Source organism: Erpetoichthys calabaricus, chromosome 1, assembly GCF_900747795.2.
Source record: "Erpetoichthys calabaricus chromosome 1, fErpCal1.3, whole genome shotgun sequence".
In the NCBI taxonomy this organism is placed as follows: domain Eukaryota; kingdom Metazoa; phylum Chordata; class Cladistia; order Polypteriformes; family Polypteridae; genus Erpetoichthys; species Erpetoichthys calabaricus.
Window position 1 is genome coordinate 91,282,390 of NC_041394.2, and position 26,094 is coordinate 91,308,483.

Consider the following 26,094-nt stretch of genomic DNA (forward strand, 5'->3'; position numbering starts at 1 on the left):
CTAAATATTTGAAATTTTATGAAGCTCTATTGCCATGGTAATCTAATTTCACACTTAGATTGGAAAATTTGTCAGTTACAATACTGATTTGACCCTTTTACTTACTGTATGTCTGGCTGCCCAAAACCCACTCTATATTCGTTTTAATGTGTTTATTTTCCTCAGTCTGATTGTACAATGGTTACTCTGTATTCCTAAGTCAATTTTCTTTGATTAATTCTACACATTTTCTGTTTATTTTGATGTTTTTCACCTGTAAATCCACTAGTACTTGATTTCTTTAGGTAAATGAGAGTTGACTGAAAATAACAGATGTTACTTTCATTTGCACATTCGTACCATGAAAATACGTGTAGTATCTATTCAGAAATAATACATTAAGCTTAAACATATGTTTTTTTATATTTAGCATGCTTTATACTTGGTTTGAATGGGCACTGTAAATTCTCCTGGTGCATGCGACAAAGTGTTTGCATAATTGTAACCCACAATGGACTTGCGTCTAGTCTAGTTCTGAGCTCCAGCAGTCACTTAAGTGCATTAAACTAGTTTGAAAACAAATAGTTGGATGCATAATGCTATAGCAATATTTTGAACTGTAGTCAAAATTGCCCAGTAGGAAACTTTACAAAACTAAAGCCTCAATTTGGATGGGATTAGTTTTACAGCAGGAGGTGGAGTAAAGTAATTATTACATCCAAATCACACATGTCTCATCCGTGACTTTTTACAGACTGCGTGTTCACATCTCAGTAAATAAATAATGCTAGGTTAAACTTGTCCCATACAAATTAATATGTCAAAGTTGTATCATTTCCCCCTGGATTTTAGAGGTTACTGTAGAAAAAAATGGAGGCAGTTGAAGAACACTTGGGTCACACAAGTGACACAAGGTTGTTGACCTTGAGTCACTTCAAATCAGTTTATACTGTTTCATTCTAGTGGACAACTCTGTGGACATAGCAGCTCCAAACACAGAATTCTTATTGATGTTTTCATGCTTGCAGGTAATAAAACACACTCGAACTTTGCAGATTCAGGTAATCTATAGCAACAAGACCCATATTTATCTTGTTTTAATCAATTAATAATGAATTCTTTAGTGAATTTGCGCCAATACATTTATTTTCTCTATTTTTTTCTTGTTATGGGGAGGAGCAATAGTTAATGCACATAGCTGTTTTGGTGTAACGACATTGCATAACCATAGAAGGCATGTGTTCTTATTTTAATTTTCCCACAAATATTTTGTGCAAATCCATGGTAAAAATAACTGACATTGTCTGGTAGCAGTGAATTTACAGACATTTGCTGAATGCTTATCCCATCCAAATAGGGCCAAAGAATCGTGTTAAATCTCTTAACTTGGGAAAGCATATTATTAAAGTTCGATGCAAATAACTTTAACAATGTTCATTGGTATTTATTTGCAGTAGCTTGAACACAGTTGAAATTTGTTAAGGCAACTTGTATATAGGACACTTGTATATTTCAGTACCTAAGTGTGGTCTATTGCTGTAAATGAAGATTAAGTATTTTTTGAAGATTAAGGATTTGAAACCCAGTAATTGACCATCTTAATGGTTTAGTAATTTGTTTGACATTTCTAATAGTTAAGAAATTGAACTGTCTGTCTTAGGCTTTCTAACTCTTTTAATTGAAACAGGATAGAGCTGACAGGTAAGAGGTAAAGAGGAAGGCCTAAGAGAAGGTTTATGGATGTGGTGAGAGAGGACATGCAGGTGATGGGTGTAACAGAGCAAAATGCAGAAGACAGGAAGATATGGAAGAAGATGATCCGCTGTGGCGACCCCTAATGGGAGTAGCCGAAAGAAAAAGATAGTTTTCATTGCACATGTGTTTTCTTTTTTAACCAGAAAACTGCTTTTTTTAGTAAATGCATTTTTATAGAATTAATTTCATTTGTAGAAGAGTGCATACTTTAAAATTTTGTACAAATCTAAAATTATCCTTTCTTACTAGGTGTCTTACATTATTGAAGCAGAAGGCAGAGAATACACAGTTCACCTGAAAAAGAATGAGTAAGCAAAACCCCTTCAAATTTGTGTTATTAAATTTTTTAAATTATAACTCACAATTTAATTACTATATAAATCTATTTCACAATGTATGTCTGTATTCATTTTACTTAACCATCACATTTTCGCGGTAAATAAAAAATGCAGTTTGCATTATAAATAGGTATATTTTTTGCTCAAGTTAAGTGACTGCTGTCAGGGATCTCATAATAAAAGTTCTTGCAGAAAAAACATTTCACTGTTTATTGAGTTTAAACAATATCAAGAAAGTCACAGTGGAAAGTAAATGATGTCTCTTTCCTCTACATTACAGAAGTCCAGATTTATTCACTGTCAGTTACAGTAATGACTTCTTCAAAAAGTTTAGGATTAGTTTGGTAAATTTGATATTGTTTTAAATTCTTTCTGCATTGTTTGGAATCTATAACTGCACTGATTTTATTATTATTACTATCCATTTTATGATTATACATAAAAGAACCGCAGAAAATATTTTCGTTTTTAAAGTTTAAATCACTCTTTAAGTTGCTAGAGATTTTTACTAATACTGTGCTAGGTTTGTTTTTGAAGTAGGAATGAAGTGATCTACAAATTCCACAAGCTGTTTCACATCTAGCTTTTTTGGTCATAGTTTGGTCGTTATCTTGGCTAACAAAAAGGACTTAATATTCACATAAATGCCTTATTGAGAACGAAACATTTGTTTTAATGTTGTTAGTTGGAGTGAAGTGGCACTGTATTGCAGTGGTTAGTGCTGCTGTTTCAAATATACAGTGTCATGCGTTGGAGTCCTGTGCCTGGTTGTTTTCAGTGTTTCCACATCCCCAAAGACTTGCAGGTTCGGATATCTGGCCCTCGCATGAGTGTTTGCATTAGTAGCCCTTGCCTAGGATGGTTTCTGCCTTACACCCAGATAGGTTCTAGCCTCCCAATGGATTAAGTGGATTTGAGAATGAGATGATGATTTGTGTGAGACAAACATATAGATTAACAAGAAAAAAAATTTAAATTTCATGTATTTAAAGTTTCCATAAAAGAAGTAGGAGCGGCGCAGTGGGTAGCGCTGCTGCCTCGCAGTTAAGAGACCCGGGTTCACTTCCCAGGCCCTCCCTGCATGGAGTTTGTGTGTTCTCCCAGTGTTTGCGTGGGTTTCCTCCGGTTACTCTGGTTTTCTCCCACAGTCAAAAGACATGCAGGTTAGGTGCATTGGCGATTCAAAATTGTCCCTAGTGTGTGCTTGGTGTGTGTGTGTGTGCGTGCCCTGCAGATGCCCTGCCCAGGGTTTGTTTCCTGCCTTGCGCCCTGTGTTGGCTGGGATTGGCTCCAGCAGACCCCCGTGACCCTGTAGTTAGGATATAGCAGGTTCGATAATGGATGGATGGATAAAAGTAGTCTTTTTTTAAAAAAAAAAAAAAAACCAGAATTCTCTCTCTTTTTTTTTTTTTTTCTTTTTTTTCCTCTGAGGGAAGGGAGTCTCAAAAAACAGGAGCTACAAATAATAAAACTAGTAGAAACAGTGTAAGGTACATTTAAACCTGCCTTGTAATGTCTAGAGCTGCCTTCTCCTGAAACTTTGTTTCCTAAGACAATCAATCAAGGCTTTAGTTTTTGTATATGATTCCAAAATAATTGACATGTCATTTCCGATTTCAATTATGATAATTCAAGGATAAACCGGACTATGTAAGTTTGTATAGCTCCCAAAATTTAGAGTCAATATCTTGGGTGGAGCAAAATGCTGCTGTGTCTCCCATTGATGGATGTTAGCACTAAAATATCTTAGTAAAAATATGGTAAAATTGCTAGGTCTTATTACACAACCAAAAAATGGTGTAACATTTCATTGAAAGCTCTGATTTAGTTTAAAAGTAACTTGTAAATAGTCAGATGGCCTTAAAGTAAAATGTGGTAACACCATCATGATGTTGTTAAACTTGTGTAATCCAGCTTTATGGTCTTGAGGGGCTGGAATCCATCCCGGCAGCATCTCATGTGAGGCAGGACCTGGAAGGCGTCCATCATAATGGTTAAGTTAAAATGTTTGAAAAATGAGGACTACAATGACAGATTCTTTAAATAGATACGTTAATTTAGATTCTTATCTCTGTAAAATTAATTTTTCTTTAGTGACTTTCAAAAAATAAATAACCTGCTTCAAAAGCATCATTTGAAAAAACCTAGTGTTTAGAAATAGAACAGAAAATATAACTTAAATGTAAAGCACTAAAACAAAACGGACATAGTGAAGATATCAAAATGGTTCAGGTCATATAACTTGATATTTTGATAATTGTTTTTAGTATAATAGCTTAAAGGCATGGATGTCTTAGAAAATAAACAGAAGATTCTTAGCACTATTCACTGTATGTTCATTATTTATAGAGATTACCTATGACATATACTGTTTTTTCACGAACTAACTGTACAGCTTTAATATTAAACAAAACATGCTGACTTAAAGACATTTTCACAAAGTAAAGAACACTAAAATATAAAATTCAGTATTGTTTCTTTGAATTAATGTTTATAATCAACCTTAAGATTTTAAGAGACTTCATTTCAGATACTACCATCTTTTCACCTTCACCAATATAAAGAATGAGTAAGCACTGAGAAAGCAGGCAGACTTTTTAATGCATGGTCCAAGAGCTCCTGAGATATTTACATTTAGTCTTCTATTTCACGTATCTGAATTAAACACATTTTAGAAATTACAGATTCCTAATCAATATTTTTAACAAAAGAACAAGTTTACTGTATGTTTTTATGCCGGGGTATTGTAGAACGCTCTTTCTGTCAAGACTAATTAAGGTATGGTGGAGATGAACCAAATGTCATGTCAATAAAGTTTGTACTGGTATTCTTGTTTACATATACATATACAGTGGAACCTCGGTTTGTGAGTAGCTTGGTTTACGAGTGTTTTGCAAGACGAGCTAAAATTTTTAATAAATGTTAACTTGATAAACGAGCGAGGTCTTGCAATACGAGTAGTATGTATACGCTTTGTCTTCTGAGCGTCATGTGATCACAACTGAGCTGATGGTTGTTCTCTCTCTCTTGCTGCGGGATTGTGGACAATTGTCTCCTATTCTCCATCTGAGTCGGCGTGCCTCACTCATACATCTGTACGAGCGTATACTGTTTACTACAGCATTGTGACTGTGCGTGTGTGGGTGTGTGTGTGCGCGTGTGTGCGCGGTGATGTGCGAGTCCCTGTCATGCGCCCCAAAACATGAGGCTGAGTCTCAATACTTTAGCGACACCAGCTTTATTCAGCTTGAAACCGCAACAGTGCGGTTATTTATTGTAGCGGGATCTGCCACTCTCCTATACACAGATACAGCAGTCGGGCAGGATCGTGGCCAAGTAGTGCTGTGCCCTGCGCATTTATAATGTTCCTTGTATCACCCATCGATGGCAGGCGCTTATAGCATGTCAGCGATCTTTTCGAATTCGCTTTTATGGCGAACTGCTACAGTGCTGGGAGACTGCGATTGCTTTGGGACACTCTTCTGCGTGTCGTCCCGTTGGGTGGAATCCCACAAGAGTTTAGAAACTCACTCACACCAGCCATGATTCTTTTCAAAGATAAAGTGCAGGTTAATTTGTTTTATGAATTTTTACTTTATATTTTGTATTAATCATTTTTATATGAATAGTTTTGGGTTGTGGAACGAATCATCTGAGTTTCCGTTATGTCTTATGGGGAAATTCGCTTTGATATACGAGTGCTTTGGACTGCGAGCACATTTCCGGAACGAATTATGCTCGCAAACCGAGGTTCCACTGTACTGTAGTACTTCTATTAGTAAAATTCTTGTAACAAATATATAAATAATTCATCAATAATTCAATAATTCAGTTTACATCTTGCCTGAAGAAGGGGCCTGAATTGCCTCGAAAGCTTGCATATTGTAATCTTTTTAGTTAGCCAATAAAAGGTGTCATTTTGCTTGGCTTTTCTCTATAAATAATAATTCAGAAATTCTAGATCGGAAAATAGTACGAAAGCATGACTTCATCATTACTTTAAAAATTGGTCACTTTAAAGTTCTTTGTTTAAAATGTATTTTTTTTATTTCATGAATCACATTTATGAACATTTTCTTATTATTTAACACTATATCTGACAACTCTACACTGTTAATTATTATTCCATTGCATTTTTTAAATCAGTGTTACAGCATCAAACTAAGCACATTGTGTATTAAATAAAAACAAAGAATTGCCTTGTATATTTACAAAAAAAGACCCCCTAGTTGTTAGGCTGTATGATATTCTAATATGCATGTTTGCTTCTGTTCTTTGTTTTTCTGGACTTTACCGTGTCTTGGATTTTGAGTGCTGTTCTGACTAAACTGAAAATTTTGTTTTGGTTGTACAGTTTTCTTGACATGTTTATTTTTTAAAACCTGTAGTTTGCTGCAGAATGTTCAAAGAACTTTTTTTAATATTGTTTTCAGTCATACAGTATGTTTAAAAATCATATGTGTATATTGATTAAAAAGAGCTGTATATTTCACATGGTGTATATTTCAAGCTGAAACATGTTTTTTTTTTTATTGTTTTACAGAGAACTTCTTTCAAGAGATTTTACGATATTCACTTACGCAAAAGATGGAACATTGATATCCCATCAACCAGATATGCAGGTAAGTTCATAACTTATTAATCACCAGACTTCATTTGATAAATCTGAGTATAATTTTTTTCCAAGTATGCAGTCTCACAACTGAATCACAGTATTGTGTGATTGGTATTTTTGTCAATGCTCACTTTACTCTGGCTTTAAATTGTTTTATTTACTTTGGAATGCTCTGTGGCAACCACATGACAGAGAAGAGCCATCACAATTGTTAATGTAGCAAGCGACATACTGTGTGTTGCAGTGGGTGCGGTTTAAACTGAGTTTGGTTGCACTTTGGTTATCTAAAGATTTAAGTTGCTTTTGTTTTGCTTAGATACAAGTAGTAGATAGTTTGTTGAGAATAAACTTTTACTTTGGCCATAAATTAAAGTTTATTATAGGTTTTCCTGTAGCTGCAGCCACCAGATTTAGTGACACTTGCAGCTGTAATTGTCACATTATTTTTAACATCTGGTTTTTACTTGTTTTTTTAGTTGTATCAGAAAAGTTGCTGAAACCCTTAAAAGAGCTTGCTGATGAAACCAAAACTAAGCACAACTATAAAAATACACATTCAATCTAAAATGAACATGATACATAGAACAAAACTTTTAAAATGTGCTATGCATGAAAAATATGTATTTTCTAGTTGTTTTCTACAAAGAAGAGCTGCTATACAACAGAATTACGTTTTCTGTTGTCTATCAGAGTGGAGCTATATGTTGTTGCTTAACTTTGAACTTTGTTGTAGAGCATTGCCTCAAGGGTAAAAGGCAGCTGTAGGTGTGTGAAGTTGTATGCGGACGATATTTCCTGCAAAACACTAAAAAGGTGTTGAATCTCCTTACACTCCCACCTCATCCCATCCAACCAATGTACATCTTTTCCAGTTCATCCTTTTCAGTTGCATGTCCACTCCATTGTGAACATTAACATGCTTTCACCACTTAAGAAGTAATAAGTTATGAATCTTACAAAACTAGTAAGCCCGCGATTCGCCAGCAAATCGGAAATCCAAGAATGGCAATCAGTTTCTGTTCCGTCCGATATCTGGATGGATGACATATCATGGAGGGTGGGTGCGTCTGGGGAAATGTCATTTAACTACATAAGCATATCTGTAGTAAAGTGGTGTTGTTTTGTGGAGACGTGATTCCGTTGCCTTGCACAGCAAGTTCAGTTCACAGGTTGTGGTGTTCGTGTGCCAGCCATCGAGTGTGGGAAGCCGCTGGGTTAGAGTCTGTGACCATTATGTGATCTATATTACTGGCCCAGTGGATTAGAGCAAGTGTAGCTCACAGGTTGTGTTGTTTGTGCGCCACGTACTGACTCTGGGAAGCCGCTGCGTTTTGGGAAGCCGGTGCGTTTGACTCTGGGGCGGGCGCCACGGCGCATTACGTTATGTTATTTGAGCGCCACCTACTGACTCCAGGAAGCCGCCGCGGTTTGGGAAGTCACTGCGTTTGACTCTGGGGCGGGCGCCACAGCGTTTTGGGATGCCGTTGCGTTTGACTCTGGACTCTGGGGCAGGAGCCAAACTGAATGACCGTTATGTGATCTACATTACTGGCACAGTGGATTAAAGCAAGTCTAGTTTACAGGTGGCGGGCTCGTTGCAGTGTGGCAGTGTGCGTGACATCCGGTTTACAACCTTCTCGTTTCTGTGTTTTCTGTGCAGTGCAGCAGTGCGCGTGCGCCTCAATGCGCCCAGCGCCCTGCGTCCATATCTGATTTACATTTCTGTGTTTTCTGTGCAGTGCGTGTGCGCCTCGATGCGCCCAGCGCCCTGCGTCCATATCCAGTATACATCCTTCGGTTAGTAAGATGGATAGTGTTTATTGTAAAGAATAAACATCTAGTAAATGTGTAGATTTTTCTGTGAGCGTTGTAAGCTAAAGCAGTAACTTGAGATTGTGCGAGGCCACTATTGTTAACTTTTAACAAGTAAGAAACACTGAAGGTTTAATCAATGTTCTTATAAAGCCATAATTTTTTAAACGATCTTCTTAGTATTTTATAGGTCCAAGGAACGTACAGTAAGCAAGTGCTTTCAGCCACAGTAGCATGCTGTTTTCAAGAAAAAACAATTGCATTAACTGGTCTTTAGATGTTATTTGCATGTCGATTATGTATACAAAATGTACAAGGCAATATGCCCCACTTCCTCCAAGCCAAGAAAACCTTGCTTCATATTTATATAAAATACATTAATAATTAACTGTATTGTAAACTGCCAAACCCTAGGCAAAACCTTCTCTTGTAACTTGTTCCCAGTGTTTACTCTGCTTTAGCAATAATTACTTTTAGTGTATTTCAGTACAGTAACAATAGAACTTCCCATTTTGATGGACATATTTAAGCTACAATTGCAGATTTCCACAGAAGAATATTTGTTTTCATCTTTTAGTTAGCTGCAGTATAACATGCAGAAAAGAACAATAACAGACAATAAACTGTACAAAATATACAAAAGTGCCTCTGTTGTGCATTTCTAATGAAAAGGTACCAGTGTAAGGACAGCCAAAAAATAAACGGAGATTGTGATTGATTAATTGGATCTCATTTTGGTCAGCTAGTGCAGTGCATGTTTCAGTTTTGAAGGAACCCACAGCAGTGCTTAGGCTGTAAGCTATAGACACGACAACAGCTTCATCCTGCTATTGCAATGGTTAGACTCAGGTTGACATAAAAGCATTCCTACTGCAAGTGTAAGCTGTTTCATTTTTGCAGAAATAAAATATATGAGAAAAAATGCACATAATGCCATCAGTGCTTTTAATCTGTGAACATTGTCAGTTATTTAGTTGTTTACATTTTCAAAGTTAAAATCTTATTCCCTAAACCTATAAAAAGATACTGTGGTTTGTACACTTTTGTGACTAATGGAAACAGTTCAATGACATTTTACATTGCTGACTATGTAGCTCCAAGCCCTGTTGTCACAGTCATTCTTATCCCTTCTGTTTTCAGCCTTTTGGTGCTTTACATTAATGTTCTGTGTACTATTCACAAGAATGGTACTGGGACCACCAAGTACAGTTGAATCCTGTGTACTGTGTTGTTTTTGCTAGTATACAATTTGTGTGCAGGACATTGCATATACCTATGTAAACCAGAACCACTTACAGAAATCCCTTGCCAAAGACAGCTATGGCTGCAGTCCGCTTCATGTGTTCTGCCCTCTGCCAGTTCCATGTTTCCTGATAAAAGTAATACAAATGGGTAGATTTAACAGCAGTATGGGGTTCAGCACACCCCTTTAATGACATTTCAAGGAGATAAAACCAGCACTGACATAAAGCTGTAACTTCAGGTTGCCTGAATTTGTAAGCATATACTTGCCAAAACCAAGCCAAAAATGTATTTTTATTTCAAATACTATATCTGAAATTAATTTTAGTGACCATTTGCAATACATTCATAAATTCTCTAAGATAATGTTAAATTAAGCTTTGTAATGTAATCGAAAACACTGTATCCAAATGAAGTAGTTAAATGTATAGTGGATTTGAAATTTGTTTCTTTTTTAAGCTTATGAATTATTGCAAAAACAGAATTTTATTTAGCAAATACTCAAGTTTTGTGTTTATTATGAAGAGTTTTGTTATGGTTTGTTACATGTAGTAAATCTCTCTCTCTCTCTCTCTCTCTCTCTATAATATAAAACCTGGCTGTCCGCTTTTCATGAGAGAACTACTTAACAAATTTAGATCAGGTATTTTTTCTAGAATTTACTTGAACATTCCAGTTGATTTGCAACCCCTCTCATCGCGCTAAGAATCCTAATTCGCTTGCGGTACCAATTTATGGGGTGTATCTTATGTTTGCTTAGCTAGCGAACAAGAGAACTACTTACTTTTTTTTCTAGAATTTGCTCGAACATTCCAACTTCTCTCAGCGCGCTAATAATCATAGTTTGCTTGCAGCAGTGATATATTCTCACTAATCCGAGACAGAGGCTGAGGGCCAAGGGGAGGAGGAAGCTTGACGTCAGGAGAGGGGAATCTGTCTACCTCTGTGTTTTGAAGCATAACTTGCCTCCACTTATCTAGCGATACCTATTTGTTTATTGATTTTTAGAGTTTGTCCTGTTTCACTACTATGCAGGTGGAGCCATGGGGAATGGCTAGTATTCCATAAATGTGACCATTTTATCCATTGAATTTTAGTTGATCTTTCTCAATTAGACTGCCTTTTGAATCATAATTACTAATATATAGCATGATTAGTCATTTTTAAATTAATAGTAGAATAAAACAAGTAAAAGAGGTTTGATATCAGATAGGGTGTTTGCATAAAGATATAATTAATTTGTCTAACCAGCTGTGCAAATTTTACAAAGCTTGTGTCATTGTATTTTGTTACAAGTAACCAGTACCTTTTTGTTTCTGGAAGAAAAAAATCTTCTATTTTACAATGTAAACACGTTATTGATAAGGTATTGAAATCAACTTGTTTTGATGAAAAAATAGCAATTTAAAGGCTTTACTAGACACTAATCCCTATTAAGCCTAAACTGCCACTCATGATTTTTGGTGCGGAGGTTAGAGGCTATAAATACTGAAGTGAAGTTTTCTGTTAGGCATGTTTAAATGGAAGCATGCCAGCTTTATTTTTTTTAAGACGTTTTTCTGCAGTTTGTTTTTGTAGTAATATTATTGATCAGTACAATTATTGTTGATGAGAAGGAGGGTTGTTCTTGGGAGATATCTCTGGGTCATTTTTTAAAGACCAAGTATTTGGATCAGTAGTTTCCACCACCAGTTACTTCATCAAAACCCACCCACCACCAAAATAAATTAACCTTTAAGGAAATTTTGCCTTTAAAATACAGCATCTTAAGAAAATATTCAGACCCTTCACTTTCTGTTACGTTGTAGCCTTGTGCTAAATTTTTTTTAATTCATTTTCCCCCACATGAAAAATGCCTCTAATGCTTGCATTAGAGTAATGAGATGCATACTTTTTTTTTGTATTTAACTGATCATGGTTATTCTTTTCTGATTTAATGTATAATATTTTAATTTCAGAAATGATTAAAAGTGGATAGGAATGCAATTATGTACGCATAGGTAAATTTTGCATTAAGTTTCTATGAGCTCTTATGTTGTTATTTATGGCCATTGCCACCACTAGAATATGTATAAAATAAGCACTTGTTTTTAGTCTTGCATCAGTTCCTTGTCGTATATGAAGTAAATGTTGATTTTAGCATGGTGTCTGTTTGTGTGTCTGGAGCAATTGGAGGAGTGACAGACTTAGAGGAGGCAGCAAAAATAATTCCAGAGGACTTGGACAAGCTTCCGATCTGGGTGAACACTTGGAACAGGCAGCATAATGTAGGAAAGTGCAAAGTGCTGCATATAGACAAATGTTTTGTGAACTATAAATGCAAAATTGGAGACACTGTCCTAAAGGAAGTAACCTCTGAGAGGAACTTAGTGTTTATGTTCACACAACATTTTCCTTGTCTAAGCAATGTACAGAATCGTTTAAAAAGGCAAAGAAAATGTTAGTTTATATTGTAAAAAAAATTGAATATAAATTGAGGTACATTATGTTCAAAGTATATAATGCAATAATGAGACCACTTCTAGAGTATTGTGTGTTATGGTCACCACACTACAAGAACGACACAATAGGACTTGAAGCTGTGCAGAGGAGAGCAACCCGGTGCATACCAGGGCTTAATGACATGTGCTACTTTGACAGACTCGGAGGATTAAACGTGGTTAGTTTCAAACAGAGGAGACTATGTGGGGACCTAATCTAGGCATTTAAAATCCTCAAAGGCATTGATAAAGTAGAGCTGGCACATTTCTTTGAATTTAACAGTGAATCATGTACTCAAGGACATCAGTGGAAATTATGAGGAAGTGCGTTTAGGACTGAAGGCAGGAAGCACTTTTTTACTTAAAGCGTTGTGGGTATCTGGAGCAATCTCCAAGAGGTGAAGTTGAAACAGAAACCTTTATGACCTTTAAGAAGTATCTGGATAACATATTGGGACAGCTTACCGATTAGCCAAAAGTCCTGTATACAGCAATAACTTCCGAAAATACATTGACCTTTATTTTTCAAACAAGTTGCATCCTTATTCTCTTGTTACAGGTTCCAAGACTAATGTTTTTTAGTCCATGTTTGTACAGTACTTGCTTCTATATCCTTAAAAAATGATTTGATCTATGTCCAATCCTAACTGCTGTAGAAATTGTTTAATTTAGCTGGGATTTTTGCAGTCCACCTGGTTTAGTCATAAGACCAAGCTTGTTGATTTGCTAAAATTTTGCAGAAGTAATTTTTATGATATATAGTTTATATAAACACACATGCACATACACACAGAGGCACACACACATGCTGTCACACACTCAGAAATTTGTAAGTAAAGATAGCTTGTTTTCTCTACCAGAGCAAATTCTGGATAATAAAGAAATAAAATGAACACACAAACAACAGCAAACACACAAACATCTAGATCTTTAAAATTTGACATATACAGCGGCTTTAAGCCACTCCTGTATTAATTTGTTTATCTGTGCAGCTTGTTTACTTTATTAGACCCAGTGTGTTTAGTTTTAAACTTAAATTTTATTGACATTGTTCACTTGTTTCAATTTTCTGCTCATTTTATTTTGTTTACATGTGCACATAATAAATATAAGTTAATGTACTTGATTATACTTTGCATACAGTACAGTCCATTGTATTTTATTTAAAAATCTTCCACCGAGTGATTTCCTGCATTATCTCTAAAGTGAAACTTACATGAAAGTACTTTGTGGACCATTCCATTTTGATTTTACATGATACCTTCAGCATTCTAAGCTTTCTGCTATTTGATTTTGGATTTACAGCATCTTTTTCTGATATTCCCTGTCTCCTAGTCATTCTTTTGTTTTAATAAGGAATGTTCTCAAATGAGTGTTAGATTTACAATATATTGCCTGACACTCATGTATTGTTACTAATTTTTAACCTCATTGTATAAAGAAGTACAGCAAATTAACAACAGAAAGGCATGCTTTTCTTTAGTTTATAAGATTTCTTTTTTAAACATTTCTAATGATAAGGTTATTTGTGTTTTGAGTTCTGCAGTACATGGCTGTATTCTTTTAGCAGGAAATTGCATTTGAGTACAGAATGCTTAGCTTGAAGGTTTTTGACAATGAAGATAACTCAGCATATTGCAGCGGAAAGAGAGTTTGTCTGAGCTTAATCGTCTCTCGATTCACAAAGGAAATAAGTGGATGAAAAATTGATTGGAGGGGAAAGATATAGTAATGGTTTATTAATCTTCACCAGTTTTGAAATTTTATATGCTTTGTAAGAACAAAGAAAATGACGTGTTTTGCTAATCTTTTTTCCTAACCAGTGTCTGATAAATTTTCTGCTGGGGTTCTCCAGAAGTAGCTTATGATTTGTCATGGCTGTATCTCATTCCCTTTTTTTTTTTTTACCCCCAGCTTATTCCATAGACTGATAAAATAATTGTAAACCATCTGTGAAAGGTCTGCCAATCAGGAGCCTTTTTTTATTCTTTTAACCTAAGTTTATAATTAGACCTAACATTAGCTTTTCTTTCTTGGACCTTGGAATTTCACAGGCAGCAGTGTTAGGAGGCCCTTTCTACTGTATTTGGTGCCATTCGGCAGATTATTAAGATTATTATTATTAAGCAGATAAAGGGTACTTTCAAGCCTTCAAGAATTAATGAACACTACTATCTAACATAATCAAATTAAAAATAAAATCTCAAGCTGAGAAAATCATTCTGTAATGCTGTTGTTACACATAACTGTATAACCCAGGACGTTCACTTTTTAACCATCTGAGGGTGAACACATGCCAGGGCAAAAGGCTGATAGATGTCACACATGAAAATCTCATCCCAGGTTTGGCCAGCACTCCAACCTAAACGCTATTGCACTGGCATAGTAGCACAATGCCCCATGATCTGCTGAAAAACAGTGGCTATGAAGAGGGTGGTGTATGAATGCATCTGGTGGTAGCCTTGCTCAATAATTTCCCTATTTGGTTTGAAAGTAAAACACCTTGATTATTTCAGAATCAGTCCAAATGTTTGTAATAGTCTTAGAAAAGAAAATTTTACAAATTGATCAAGTTAGTTTCCCTAGTCTTTTGTGTGTGTGTTTTTTATTTATTTATTTATCTATTTATTAGCATCCTACAACAGCTTAGTGTGTATGAGAACACTGTTACGCTCTGAACTTTAATACTTTAAGCAGCAATTTCCTGACTTTGTTTTGTATATGCTATTATATCTCTTACCAATCAGTTAATTAAATATTAATTCTACCTGCCCAAATATAGAGCATTTATCATAATTGCTGTAATTGCTTATAATGACTTGAAAAAACAGTATGCATTTTGTTGAAAGTGATTATCTTTTTTATTATCACTTACATTTTACTGAATAAAACATCTTTGAAGAGAGGCTATTCATTGAACAAGTTGTCTACCCTGACTATGTGCGTTTTTTTTTTTCACAGAAGCATTGCTATTACCAAGGATTTGTTGAAGGTATTCCTGGATCTGCAGCAGCTTTCAGTATTTGTTCTGGTCTAAGGTAAGAACACGTGTCTACATGCTATTGTTTTAACTGAAGTAAAGTTCATGTCTTAAGAAAATATCTGGTAAGTGGAATGCATTCTGCTATAATCTGTTTTTACTATGTTAACTCCTACATCTGAATTTGCATTGTTTTTACATGTTTGTATTGATTATCCACACCATAAAGGGCCCAGTACAGCAGGGATCATTGTAGTTTGGTTTTCTTTTGAACCATTAAATGTATGGAAGTGTTGTTGAACATAATCTGAGTGTTTAACCAGCAAGCTAAAGAGTATAGTAGCTTACCTGAAAATGTAATGTTACTCGTGCTCTTTTTTTCTGTTTTTTATTTACTGTTTAATAAAGTTACATTTCCAAAACAGCAAACTATAAAACAAAATGGAAGTGTGTGCTTGGCATCATGTTATGCCCGTAGATCCATGCCGAGCAGTTCTGAAAGAACCAACAGAAGTAATGCATGACCAGAAAAAAAAAAGAGTAATTTTTATTTTTAAATTGGTGATCCAATGAGTATTTAAAAGTAATTATGCAAGCATCTCTGTTAGCTGGTTTGAAAAGAAACAGATGTAACTTGACTGCACTGGCCACTGCCACAAATTGTCCAGTTTATTGTGCCATTCAGTTGAGTGCTACTCATTCGTTTTTGTTTTTTATGAATCGGACACCTGATCTCATTGATGCAAAAGAACAGTTATTTCACCCATAGCTTACTTAACAGTGATAAGTACAATGTACACTTTTCCAGCTCTTTTTTTCCTTGTTGTCTAAGTGCTGGCTACCAGAAGTTGCTGGTCTTCTGACTGACCATGACTAACTATTGTTTGTTTCAGAGCAAACTGTACTACAAGCTTTTGTGAAGGATTCCGCACATCCTCGGAAAATGCAGTCCTTTGTAAATAATCCTTTATTTACAAGTAAATCTGAGACACAGAAACAGAGACATATTTTTTGTCAAACTCAGTGGTTATATGTTCTTTTTGCTGATTTTTGCTTTTAAAGTCTTAAATGTGCTATATGAGAAACCTTCCCTAGTATAAGCTTGATTGAGTAAACTTTGGTTTTCAGTTGTTCAAATCCAACACTAGATACTATAGTCTTCCTTATTGAAGTCAGTTATGAGTTTATTGTACACAGACAATCATCTTTTGCTTTTTTGTCAGTGCAGAGCAAAACACTAAAGTGCATCTGGAGCTGGTTACTAACTGTGCAGTTTTATATTAATGTAGTATTTCTGCTGGCTGACCTTAAGCTTAGGACAGTTTTTCAGACTTTTCCAGTTTTTTTTCTCAGTGGTTTTCTTCCTCTAATTTCTGGCATAGTTCCACTGGAGTTCACATGACGACTTTAAACCAGATAATAAAACACTGAGCATACATCATGTCCCCTTGGAGTTCAGTTAACCTTGAACTGTTATAGTTATATCATAATTAAAAATGGAGAGGAAACAAATCAGTTCTGAGTGGAAAGGGAATATGCCACCTGGACTTAGAAGAGAAAAAGAAACTTCAAACTATATTCTTGCTTTCTATTAAACAATTACCTCTTTGTAAAACCGAGATAACAGGAACATAGGAATGAGTATTATTTAGCATATGTATACCCTCTAGTTAAAATATTTTTTACAGTAGATGCTCTGATGGGTTTCTCATGTAATTGTTACCTAATTTGTTTTTTTGTGTCAACAGTAGTGCAAGATTACATGATGCTCCATAGAGAGGGCTGTCTAAAGCTTGAGCTCCTTTTTGAAAATAGCACACCTCCTTGTGGTGAATAGGGTACATGAGCTGCAGATTGGTAATGTCAGAACTGAGATCAATGCTGTATTCATTCAAAGGGCAGAATTTATAATTCACCACACTTGAAATCATCATTTTGTGGAGCTTTTTTATATAGTGCTTTGCAAACGTATTTCAGGCATTTGCCCAATTCTTTCATTTACTGAATAGCAAAACCAATGCTGGATTTTATTTTATTTTATATTAAAGCACTGAAACTTAAAAAAAACAGTTTTAGTGTGACTAAAACTGTAAAAAGAAAAGAAAATATACTGAATTAAAATTAGTTCATACTTTTTACCCAGTCTCTGTAAGCGGCATTTGTTGTGTCTGGAACCCAAGCCTTGATGTGATTTCTCTCCCCTGGATGCCCCTTGAACTTTCCTCTTCATCTTTTGTCTCTGTCTCTCTTTTATGTCCTTCAGAACTTGTGTATCTTGCACTCTGTCGTCTTTTCTTCTCTGTTTATATTCTGCTCCTACTTCAGAGACTCATCCTGTCAGATCTGTCTTCCTTGCATCTTACTTCACAGCAGCGTAGCCTTTTCTCTTTCGGCAGGCCTGCTGCAGTCCTGCTGCCAGCTTTTTACTTGCTTCATGCTTGAAATCTCCTGACATTGTCACATCTAATAACTGATTATCTACATTTTCTAAACTGTTACGTGTGGAGCTATCTTTGTCTTGAGTCATCAAACCATCCACTAAGGCTGTCTAGAACTGACTACTTTTATTTTGCTGGTTATATTTGATCAAATTATGCGGGCTTTATGGTTAATCCCTGTTCAGAATTTTGAATGGCATGATGGATTACAGAGATTTTCTTTTTTTCCAGAGGAATGCTGAGCACTGTGAAAACCACTTATGGTATTGAACCTTTGGATTTATCTGCGGCCTTTAAACACCTTATTTATCGCCTTGAAAATGTGAGGTCTGAGTCTTTTACATGTGGAACATCTCATACTGACCACAAAACAGAGACATTAGGAAACATTGACCATCCAGTCAATACTGACTTATTGAGAGTATGTATCCTTTTTATTCAAATTCTAAATTAGATCTGTCTAAAAGCTGTGTAAAAAATTTCCAGTTTTGGTCAAATTAGGCAAAAGTTTATTGGATCGTTTGAGATTATGATACAACTGTTTAAATTTTATTGTGGTGATTAAATGTTAATGCAAACAATGTTCTGTTTTCCCTTGTTCTCTGAAAGTGTTTAAAATTGGAAAGGTATGTCACAAATTGAGTTTGATACATATACTGTACGTGGCAGAAAATGTAAATTTAGTTTTGTCAAAATTGGTTCAAAATATTTACGTTCGCTTATATTGTGACTTGTAAAGCTAAGAATCTTTGGATTAATTTGAACACCTATTGTAATCTGAGGTTTGAGAACATTAATCACTGAAACTGACCAGTGTCAAGAAGGAAGATTTTATTTTAGCTCTGAATCATGAACAGAGAAAGTGTATTCATAATGTAACATCACTTTTCTGCATAAATGATAATAAATATTTTATGTGCATTCTACTTGTATATAATATATTAATTACAAAAAAACTACACAATTGGCAAACGTTAACTCAAAAGATGCATTTAGGGTATCCTCTGTTATATACCAAACTAGGGGGCTTCGCTCGCCAACCCCTGGCGTTGGGACATGACAAAGAGTGAGATGTATGAATTAGATATAGAATAGTGTGCAGCTTTGGATGATGCGCATAGAAATAACAAATAGAGTGTTTGGCATATATTAATGTTTTATTGGAATATTTCTTTGTATATAACATTAGTAGTAAAGATGGTGTCTTGTCCTTGAATGAGTCTTCCTTGGCATGGATCATTTATAATTTTAACTCTAACGTCAGATGAACGTCGAACACGTGAGAAGGCAACATTGCGTTGGAATGTAGGTGTGTTGTTTTTATCAGGACGTAAATGTAGAACAATATCTCTGTGAAATGGAGGCTCACCATCTTTACTTTGAAAGACAATTGCCACTTTATTAAAGACGGGCAGATTGTATCGTCTTGGATCTTGTTCTTTGTCCTTTATCAAGACCAAAGCAATTGTAGTTGCCGCTATACCTTCTGCATTTGCTTTTGTATTTGCCTCCTTTTCAACTTCATGTAGCATTTTTATAGACTTAGCTAATGGGTGATTGTTTATGACATGAGTGACGTTTCTCATTATAAGCTCTGTGCATTGTTTGTTTTCAGGAAGATTCATGCGTTGATAGATTGCCTCATCTGGATCTAGGATGTAGATTTGTGCATATTTGCGTTGTTGATTTGTTTCAGGGTGCACTGTTCCAATGCGATGCAATATTTGTCCACATATGCGAAAGCAGTATGGGCCATTGCCTTTTGGTGGCCTGATATGTACTCCGGTAGATGCAAAAGCAAATGAACTATTGTAGGATCTAATGCAGTTCATAAAGTTTTTACTTTCAGGCACATCGTTAGTTAGAAGCTTCTTTAGATATTCAGGATATGAATGTAAAGGAGGCAGTCTACTCTGACCTTTTTGACAACAACGTGTAAATTCATTATTTGTATTGCCAGTTGTTTCTTCTGTGAAGTTAAGTGAATGACAATGATTGCAAATGACATTCATTAATCCCAAAGAATTTTCCTCAATAGTGGATTCCTTATTGAAGGCGTTTTCAGCCATTTGGCGTAAGCGTTTAACAGGTGTGTGGCGTTGATGTCCGCGACGGGCATGTTTTGCTTTTTGCGTTTGATTGCCTTTTTGTTGCATGTCCATTATTTGTGACGCGCAATTTTTTTCTTTTTTTTTATTCGCCTCCGCTTTGCGCAAAGTCCGTTTCAGTCTACGCCGTGCATTGTTTGTATCGAGCCTTGTCCGTTTTTGTATGTCGGTCATTTGAGCTTGGTGCTTTTCGCGTCTTGCTTTTTTTTTCTGTCAGTTCATTTGCGCGTTGTTCACGTCTCCGTTCATTTATTCTGTCTCTTCGCTCCCTTTTTTGTATGTCTGATACGCGAGCTCTTTCGGTTTGAAATCGTGCTCTTTCGATGCAGCACTTTGACACGCGCGCTGAATGCGTCTCAGCATGCGAAATATGGATAAGTAATAAGGAGGATCGCACTCACTGTTAATATGTATCCTCTTCTGCAGTTGAACGGTTAATAGTGCTTTATTGAAAGGACATCCACCTATGCTGACACCTATGCCGACACCTATGCTGCCTAGTGTGAAGGTGTCGACGTTCACTTTAGAATATGTGGCTTTGGGTGTCACTTCTTATGGATGTGTGGGAGGGATTGTTGTTGCGCGAGCGTCTTCTTTCTTTTTGTGTTTCTGTGTCTTGTTTGAATCCCCCTCTTTGTGTGTGTCCCGTCCCTTGCTTGTAGGGTCTGTGGGGTGGTTTTGTGTTCTTTTTTTTTGACTTCCATGGGCTTGTTGAATCCCCCTCTTGGTGTGTGTCCCGTCCCGTCCCGTGCCTGTAGGGTGGGGGGGGGGGGGGTGTGGTCGTGCCTTGCTGTTGTGCGCTCGTATGTTCTTTTTTTTGGTGTGTTTAGTTTCGTGTGCAATGTGTTTCGTGCTTTCCCCGCGTTTGACTACTTTTTTATGTGCCTTTTCCTTTTTTCGGTGCGTGCTCACTCCTTGTTTCTGTGGTCTTGTCCGCCTCTCGCGGCCCCTCATCCGCCTTTGTCGCCCTCTTTTGTCCGCCTTTCTCCGACTCTCGCGGACTCTTTTTGCGCCTGCGCAGTACGTCTTTTTGCAGCTACGGCCCATGGCCGGATGTGCCTGCGTCCATCATCCGGTTTAGCATTCTCGGTTAGTAATATGGATAATCCAGGTATGAATACAAGCATATGAGTCGGCAGGCAATGAAGTAAATAAATGTTTTTTCATAATTTTTCAAATAGCAATATGCTATGGGGTATAACCAGACTGTATCAGGGTAGAGGAGGTTTGTCTTAATATTCCATTGTATATAACTGCATTACACACACTGTGTTGTATGTGCCAGAACTGTAAACTAATGGTAAGAGCAGGCACTCCCTGTGTCTTCCACTACAAAATCCATTCCTTGTTTAAGGTGTTTTGTTTAATAAATGCTTCCATATTTTTCAGGCAGTTAGGTATAAATAAGAGATGTGTTTATTATTATAGGCTGATGTCTTTATTAAAGCCGGTTAAGTAACTTGTATCACACATTAAGTTGGGATGGAGATTGAACCAGGAAACTTGTGGTTTTAAGGTTCAGTGTTTTGTTACTACATCACACTCCCTGATGTTGAATATGTAACAGAATAGTTTATGCATGATGTGTAGGTTTTTTACAGACTGAAATAAAACGTAGAAGGTAAAATTTTGAAACAATGACCAATTTCCCAGAAAGTAAAGTGCGTAGAAGAATGCAAAACAACACTGTTAACTCTCAGGCACCATAAACACTAAAGATGTACAAAATGAATACATTTCACACATAATGAAAACATTACAGGTGGTCTTGGGTTATGGCAAGTATATTCAGGAATTTGTAACTAAACATTTAGATTAATAAGGTGTTATAAACCTATGTAAATACTGCATAAATATGAGCATGAATGAGCTGAGCCTAGGTGTGATATCAAGCACCTGTTCGTAATGAGCATGAAACTGAATGTATGTTTAAGGTGTTCTTATTTCATGACTCAGTGGAATGAAGCACAAAACAAGTTAGAAGGGAAATGCTTGGAAAATTGTGATCTTTGAGTTCAGATTTATTGGCTTGATATGACTTGGAGCTACTTACGTTCATTCATATGTCTTTTAAATAAAATGAGAAAACATGATGAGTTTACCCCAGGATGAACCATGCCATCACCTTCCTGAATATGTAAGTGACCTTAAGATACTAGAGCCAGATATCTGTGTTGCGGTACCAGGTTAGTACTATGTTAGGCAGACTTTTAATATCCTAGTAGGTAATTTTGTTTTCAGTAGGAAAGTTCAGAGCTGAGGAGATTATTATACAGGTAACTTTAACATAAGTCAAGAGACGACTTCTGGCATCCATTGTTGTAATGAGTACATATATCTGAAAGATTTCTATAAATAAAAGCAATGAACTCTTAACAATACACAGTAATAATTCAGAATTCAGCAGAATCCCTGCAGCTATTACAATTTAAAATGCTTATAGTTCTGGCAATTAAACAGTTTTAAATACTGTATATTGCTTGAGAACTGAAATTTGTAGCCTGGTCATAGCAAAACAAACTTTGGAAGCAGAGATGGCATCTGCCTGGCAGTAGTGTTAAAGACGTTTAATATATTTAACTAATTTGGGACTTTAAAATAATACTTAATGGAATTAGGGATGTTATTAGAGAATACCATTTATCTGTTTGCTGATTGGTGAAAATTAAAATATATTTAAATATATCATGTAAATCTGGATATGGGAACTGTTCGTTTGGCATGGCTCCATTGGCTGGGTATGATATAAGGATGTTCATTTTAAATTTCATTTGTATTGATGATTCTAGAATATTCTTTATATACAGATTATTTTTCTAAACGAGGGCTGCTGCAAACTGAAAATTTTGTAATGTTTTCTGACAATCTAGATTAGACATTTCTTAATGTTAAGATTTCCAAACTAAATATAGATGTATGTATTGACAGTATATCAGACTAATAAAAAGAAAGGTGTCATTGTAGTACTGTTTACTTTAAAAGAACATCAAATTTGTGTGCTTTCTTGCAGATTTGTTCTGTATTAAGATAAAAAATCAGCCTAATATCTATGATTTTTCCTAGATATATATAGTATGACACCATTATGTAGACCAAATTGTAAATATTTGCACAGTAACATATGTAAAAGAAACCGCCAGCGGTATCAAATGTAAAATTACCAAAAGTACAATGAGGCACAATTGCTTGTTCCATTGTACATTAGCACCTTGAAATAGCTAATGTAGAACAGCAGATCAAAAATCTGTAGTGCTTTACAAACACTTTCTGTTGGCACACTGCTGAAAATATAAAGGATATGTTTAAAATTTTCAAGCTGAGGTTATTTCTTCACAATCAAGGCATATATTAATTTGCCATTTGAAGATGTGTTCTAAAGTGAATCATTTTTTTATAAAGTGCCTTGTCTGTTCTTGTAGTTTGCAATGTGGCTATAGTGTACTGGGGTAGAAAAAAAAGCCTTAAAGCTTACCATATATGTCCACTTTGAAGTGACAAAGGTTTCTGTTTAAGAATATATGCCTTCTGCATTTATGAGACATCATTGTGATAACATAAAGAAATTAGAAATAATTATTTTTATCACAGATCCTTGGTCCTGTTTTCTTAAGGTAAGGGAATGTTTCTTGCTTGTCTGCTTGTAGCGGCTGTCATTGGTGGAGTTTTGACAACCCAATGGTGAACCCCTTAGCCCATTACATTCTGTGTTGTTGTTTTACACTGCGGAACGTGATACATATTTAGTGGGAGAGTGGTGAAAAGAGAGCATATGAGTGTCATAGTACACATAGCAATAAATCTGAACTGAACTGATAATGTTGTATTTTAAATAAAAGCCTTAGAATTTGGAAAGAGTAAAACCTCCTTTTCAGTGACCTGCCTTGTGTGCCCACAACTTAGAAAATGAAAAAGACAATGCGAGAGTAAATTGCCATAAACCAGTTATTATAATATTTTTTTAATGTACGATCAGTTGCTTTTGGTGACAATATGGTAATAAAAGAACTGATCATAATGTTTTTGGGTAAGTTAATTCACTGACACTAATTGGTTGCCAGCTATTATGTAAACATCGGGTGTGAGGCAGGAATGACTGCTCACTCTGCCTATGTTTAAGTGAATTGGTGCGCTAAATTGTCCCTGTAGTGGGTGGGTGAGTGTGTTAGCCCTGCCATGACTGGCGCCCTGTTCTGGTGTTGTTCCCTGCCCTGTGTCTGATGCTTGCTGGGATAGGCTAACCTGCCCTGGATAAGCAGGTTAGGAAGATGGACAGATTATTTTAATTATTATAATAATTAATGTTATTATTATTATTTTGCCTATAGCAAAGAAAGGTATATGGAAAAATTCATGGATGGAAGATATTGAGAATAGCAATAATAATAATAATAATAATAATAATTATCCAGTTTCCCCCACAGTCCAAGCACATGCACGTTCGGTGGATTGGCATTGCTATGAAGTGGCCATATAGCATGTGTGAATATTTGCCCCAAGATGAACTGGCACCCTGTCCAGGTATTGTTACTGCTTTGAGGCTGTCCAATGGCACCTGGGATAGGCTCCAGCTGTACCATGAATCTGCCCTGAATAAGCGAGTTAGGACGATGGATGGATGGCTATAACATCTTTTCAGTTTTTGTCACTTGATTACATGGTACAGTATGTGCAGTGCTTGAAGAGGAAACAATTTCCGGTGTGTTCCGGTTTTGTAGGCCTCTCATTGTTAAAGAAGTTTTATGTGATCAAGCAGGTTGGAAGGTGAATTAAGTGGGTAAGATGCCCGTCTGCATTTTGATCATGCCGTTAGAAGTACAGTATATTGAAGGCAGGGGTGCAGGTTTTGGGTCTTGTTACACAACCTTTTACTGTAAATACTCCGCTCTTGAAACTGAAAAAATGCAGGTTCAGTGTACCGACGCATACCTCCTTAGCTACTTGCCTGCTCTCTTGCACTAAAGTACACGCTTGCATTATCATCCCAGCATCAGCAAGCAATAGCTGTGAAATAAAGAAAAAAGATTCCATATAGTCAAAAAATATACGTGATCGTGTGACATTTTCTTCAGTTCTTATTGTGTAGTTGTTTACAGAACAGCAACAGTTTTTTTTTGCTTTTTTACCTTTTTAAAACAACATGAATACACTATTTTACAATTTGTGTATAATCTCAAGACGCTGATCAATACTCAGCAACATTTTTCACTGGAAAAATGGACATATTTGATAAGGCTTTTCATCACATTGGGACTCTGGAACCCTTCAGCTCTTTTTTAAAGATGAAGAGAGAGCTAGTTATTTATTAAAAGTTATAAAATATACTTCACTTCAAAGCATATTTCATATGGCAAACTAATATACGCAAACATTTTGAAGAAATAACTTCAACTTTAAAAATGCTAAATTTATCTTTTAATAAAATATAAAAATATCTGTTTTTTGTAAGTATTCAAAGAAAGATTGATTAAACAAATAATTTATGTACAGTAGTTCTGTTCAGTTTTTTGGGTAGAGTAAAGGAGCTGACATTAATTAGATTTTCTATACAGCATAAATGAATGGGGGGTAGTATTGATTGAACCTTTGATTGTTCTGTGTTTCATTCATTATAATGTGATTCATAAAATGAATAAAACATAAAAAAGAAAATAAAATTAACTCTAGCTTTGTAATAAAAGCTCAAATTAACATACTAACATGCTAATTTATGTTTTTTAATTCTCATGCTGATTTAATAATTCGGTTCTTGTACCAAGTACAGAAATTTGAGAAAAGTGTTTAGAAATGCATTCATTTTTTCATTATAAATATAGCTCATTTTGGATTGCATTCAAAGCAACAAAACTGCTGCATGCTGAAGTTGGCTGGCTATCATCAGCATACTTATTTATTCTCTTTTGAATGTTGTATCTGATTTTTATTTTATTTGTCATTTACTATTTTTTTCTTGAAGAAATGTTATCTAATTGTGCTATGTAAACATTTGTCTTGATGTTTAGAAAAAACGAGACGTCTTGCCACAAACACACTATGTTGAGCTGTTTCTTGTTGTGGATAAGGACAGGGTAAGTATTCTTATTTATTTTATATAATTAAAAGCTTTCTGTAGTGTCAGGCCGTTTTTACTTTTAATTAACAATGTTTAACTTAAAAAAGAAATTAGTCACTTTTAGGACAAATAATTGAAAATAAATCATTTTCAGTGCCCTGTTGCTTAAGTGGGTAGATTTAACCAGTCACATTCCACATCATGCACCAAGATGTTTGCATTCTGCAAGCATTAATTAAAGCAGTTATTACTAAAATCAGCTGTTCCCATGGGATTTCCTAAAAGCTGCTTGGTTGCT

General features: G+C 35.6%; 1 protein-coding gene across 2 annotated transcripts in view; it reads left to right on the top strand.

Annotated features, from left to right (window-relative positions):
• The window catches only part of LOC114653166 (disintegrin and metalloproteinase domain-containing protein 9-like), a 107,360-nt gene that overhangs the window by 29,631 nt on the left and 51,635 nt on the right, over positions 1-26,094 (top strand). For both annotated transcript variants that reach the window (XM_028803344.2, XM_028803337.2), the window contains exons 3-7: positions 1,984-2,042; positions 6,616-6,694; positions 15,183-15,259; positions 17,871-18,060; positions 25,747-25,812. In XM_028803344.2, the coding sequence (XP_028659177.1) occupies positions 1,984-2,042; positions 6,616-6,694; positions 15,183-15,259; positions 17,871-18,060; positions 25,747-25,812 (471 nt within the window). The remainder of the gene's footprint in view (positions 1-1,983; positions 2,043-6,615; positions 6,695-15,182; positions 15,260-17,870; positions 18,061-25,746; positions 25,813-26,094) is intronic.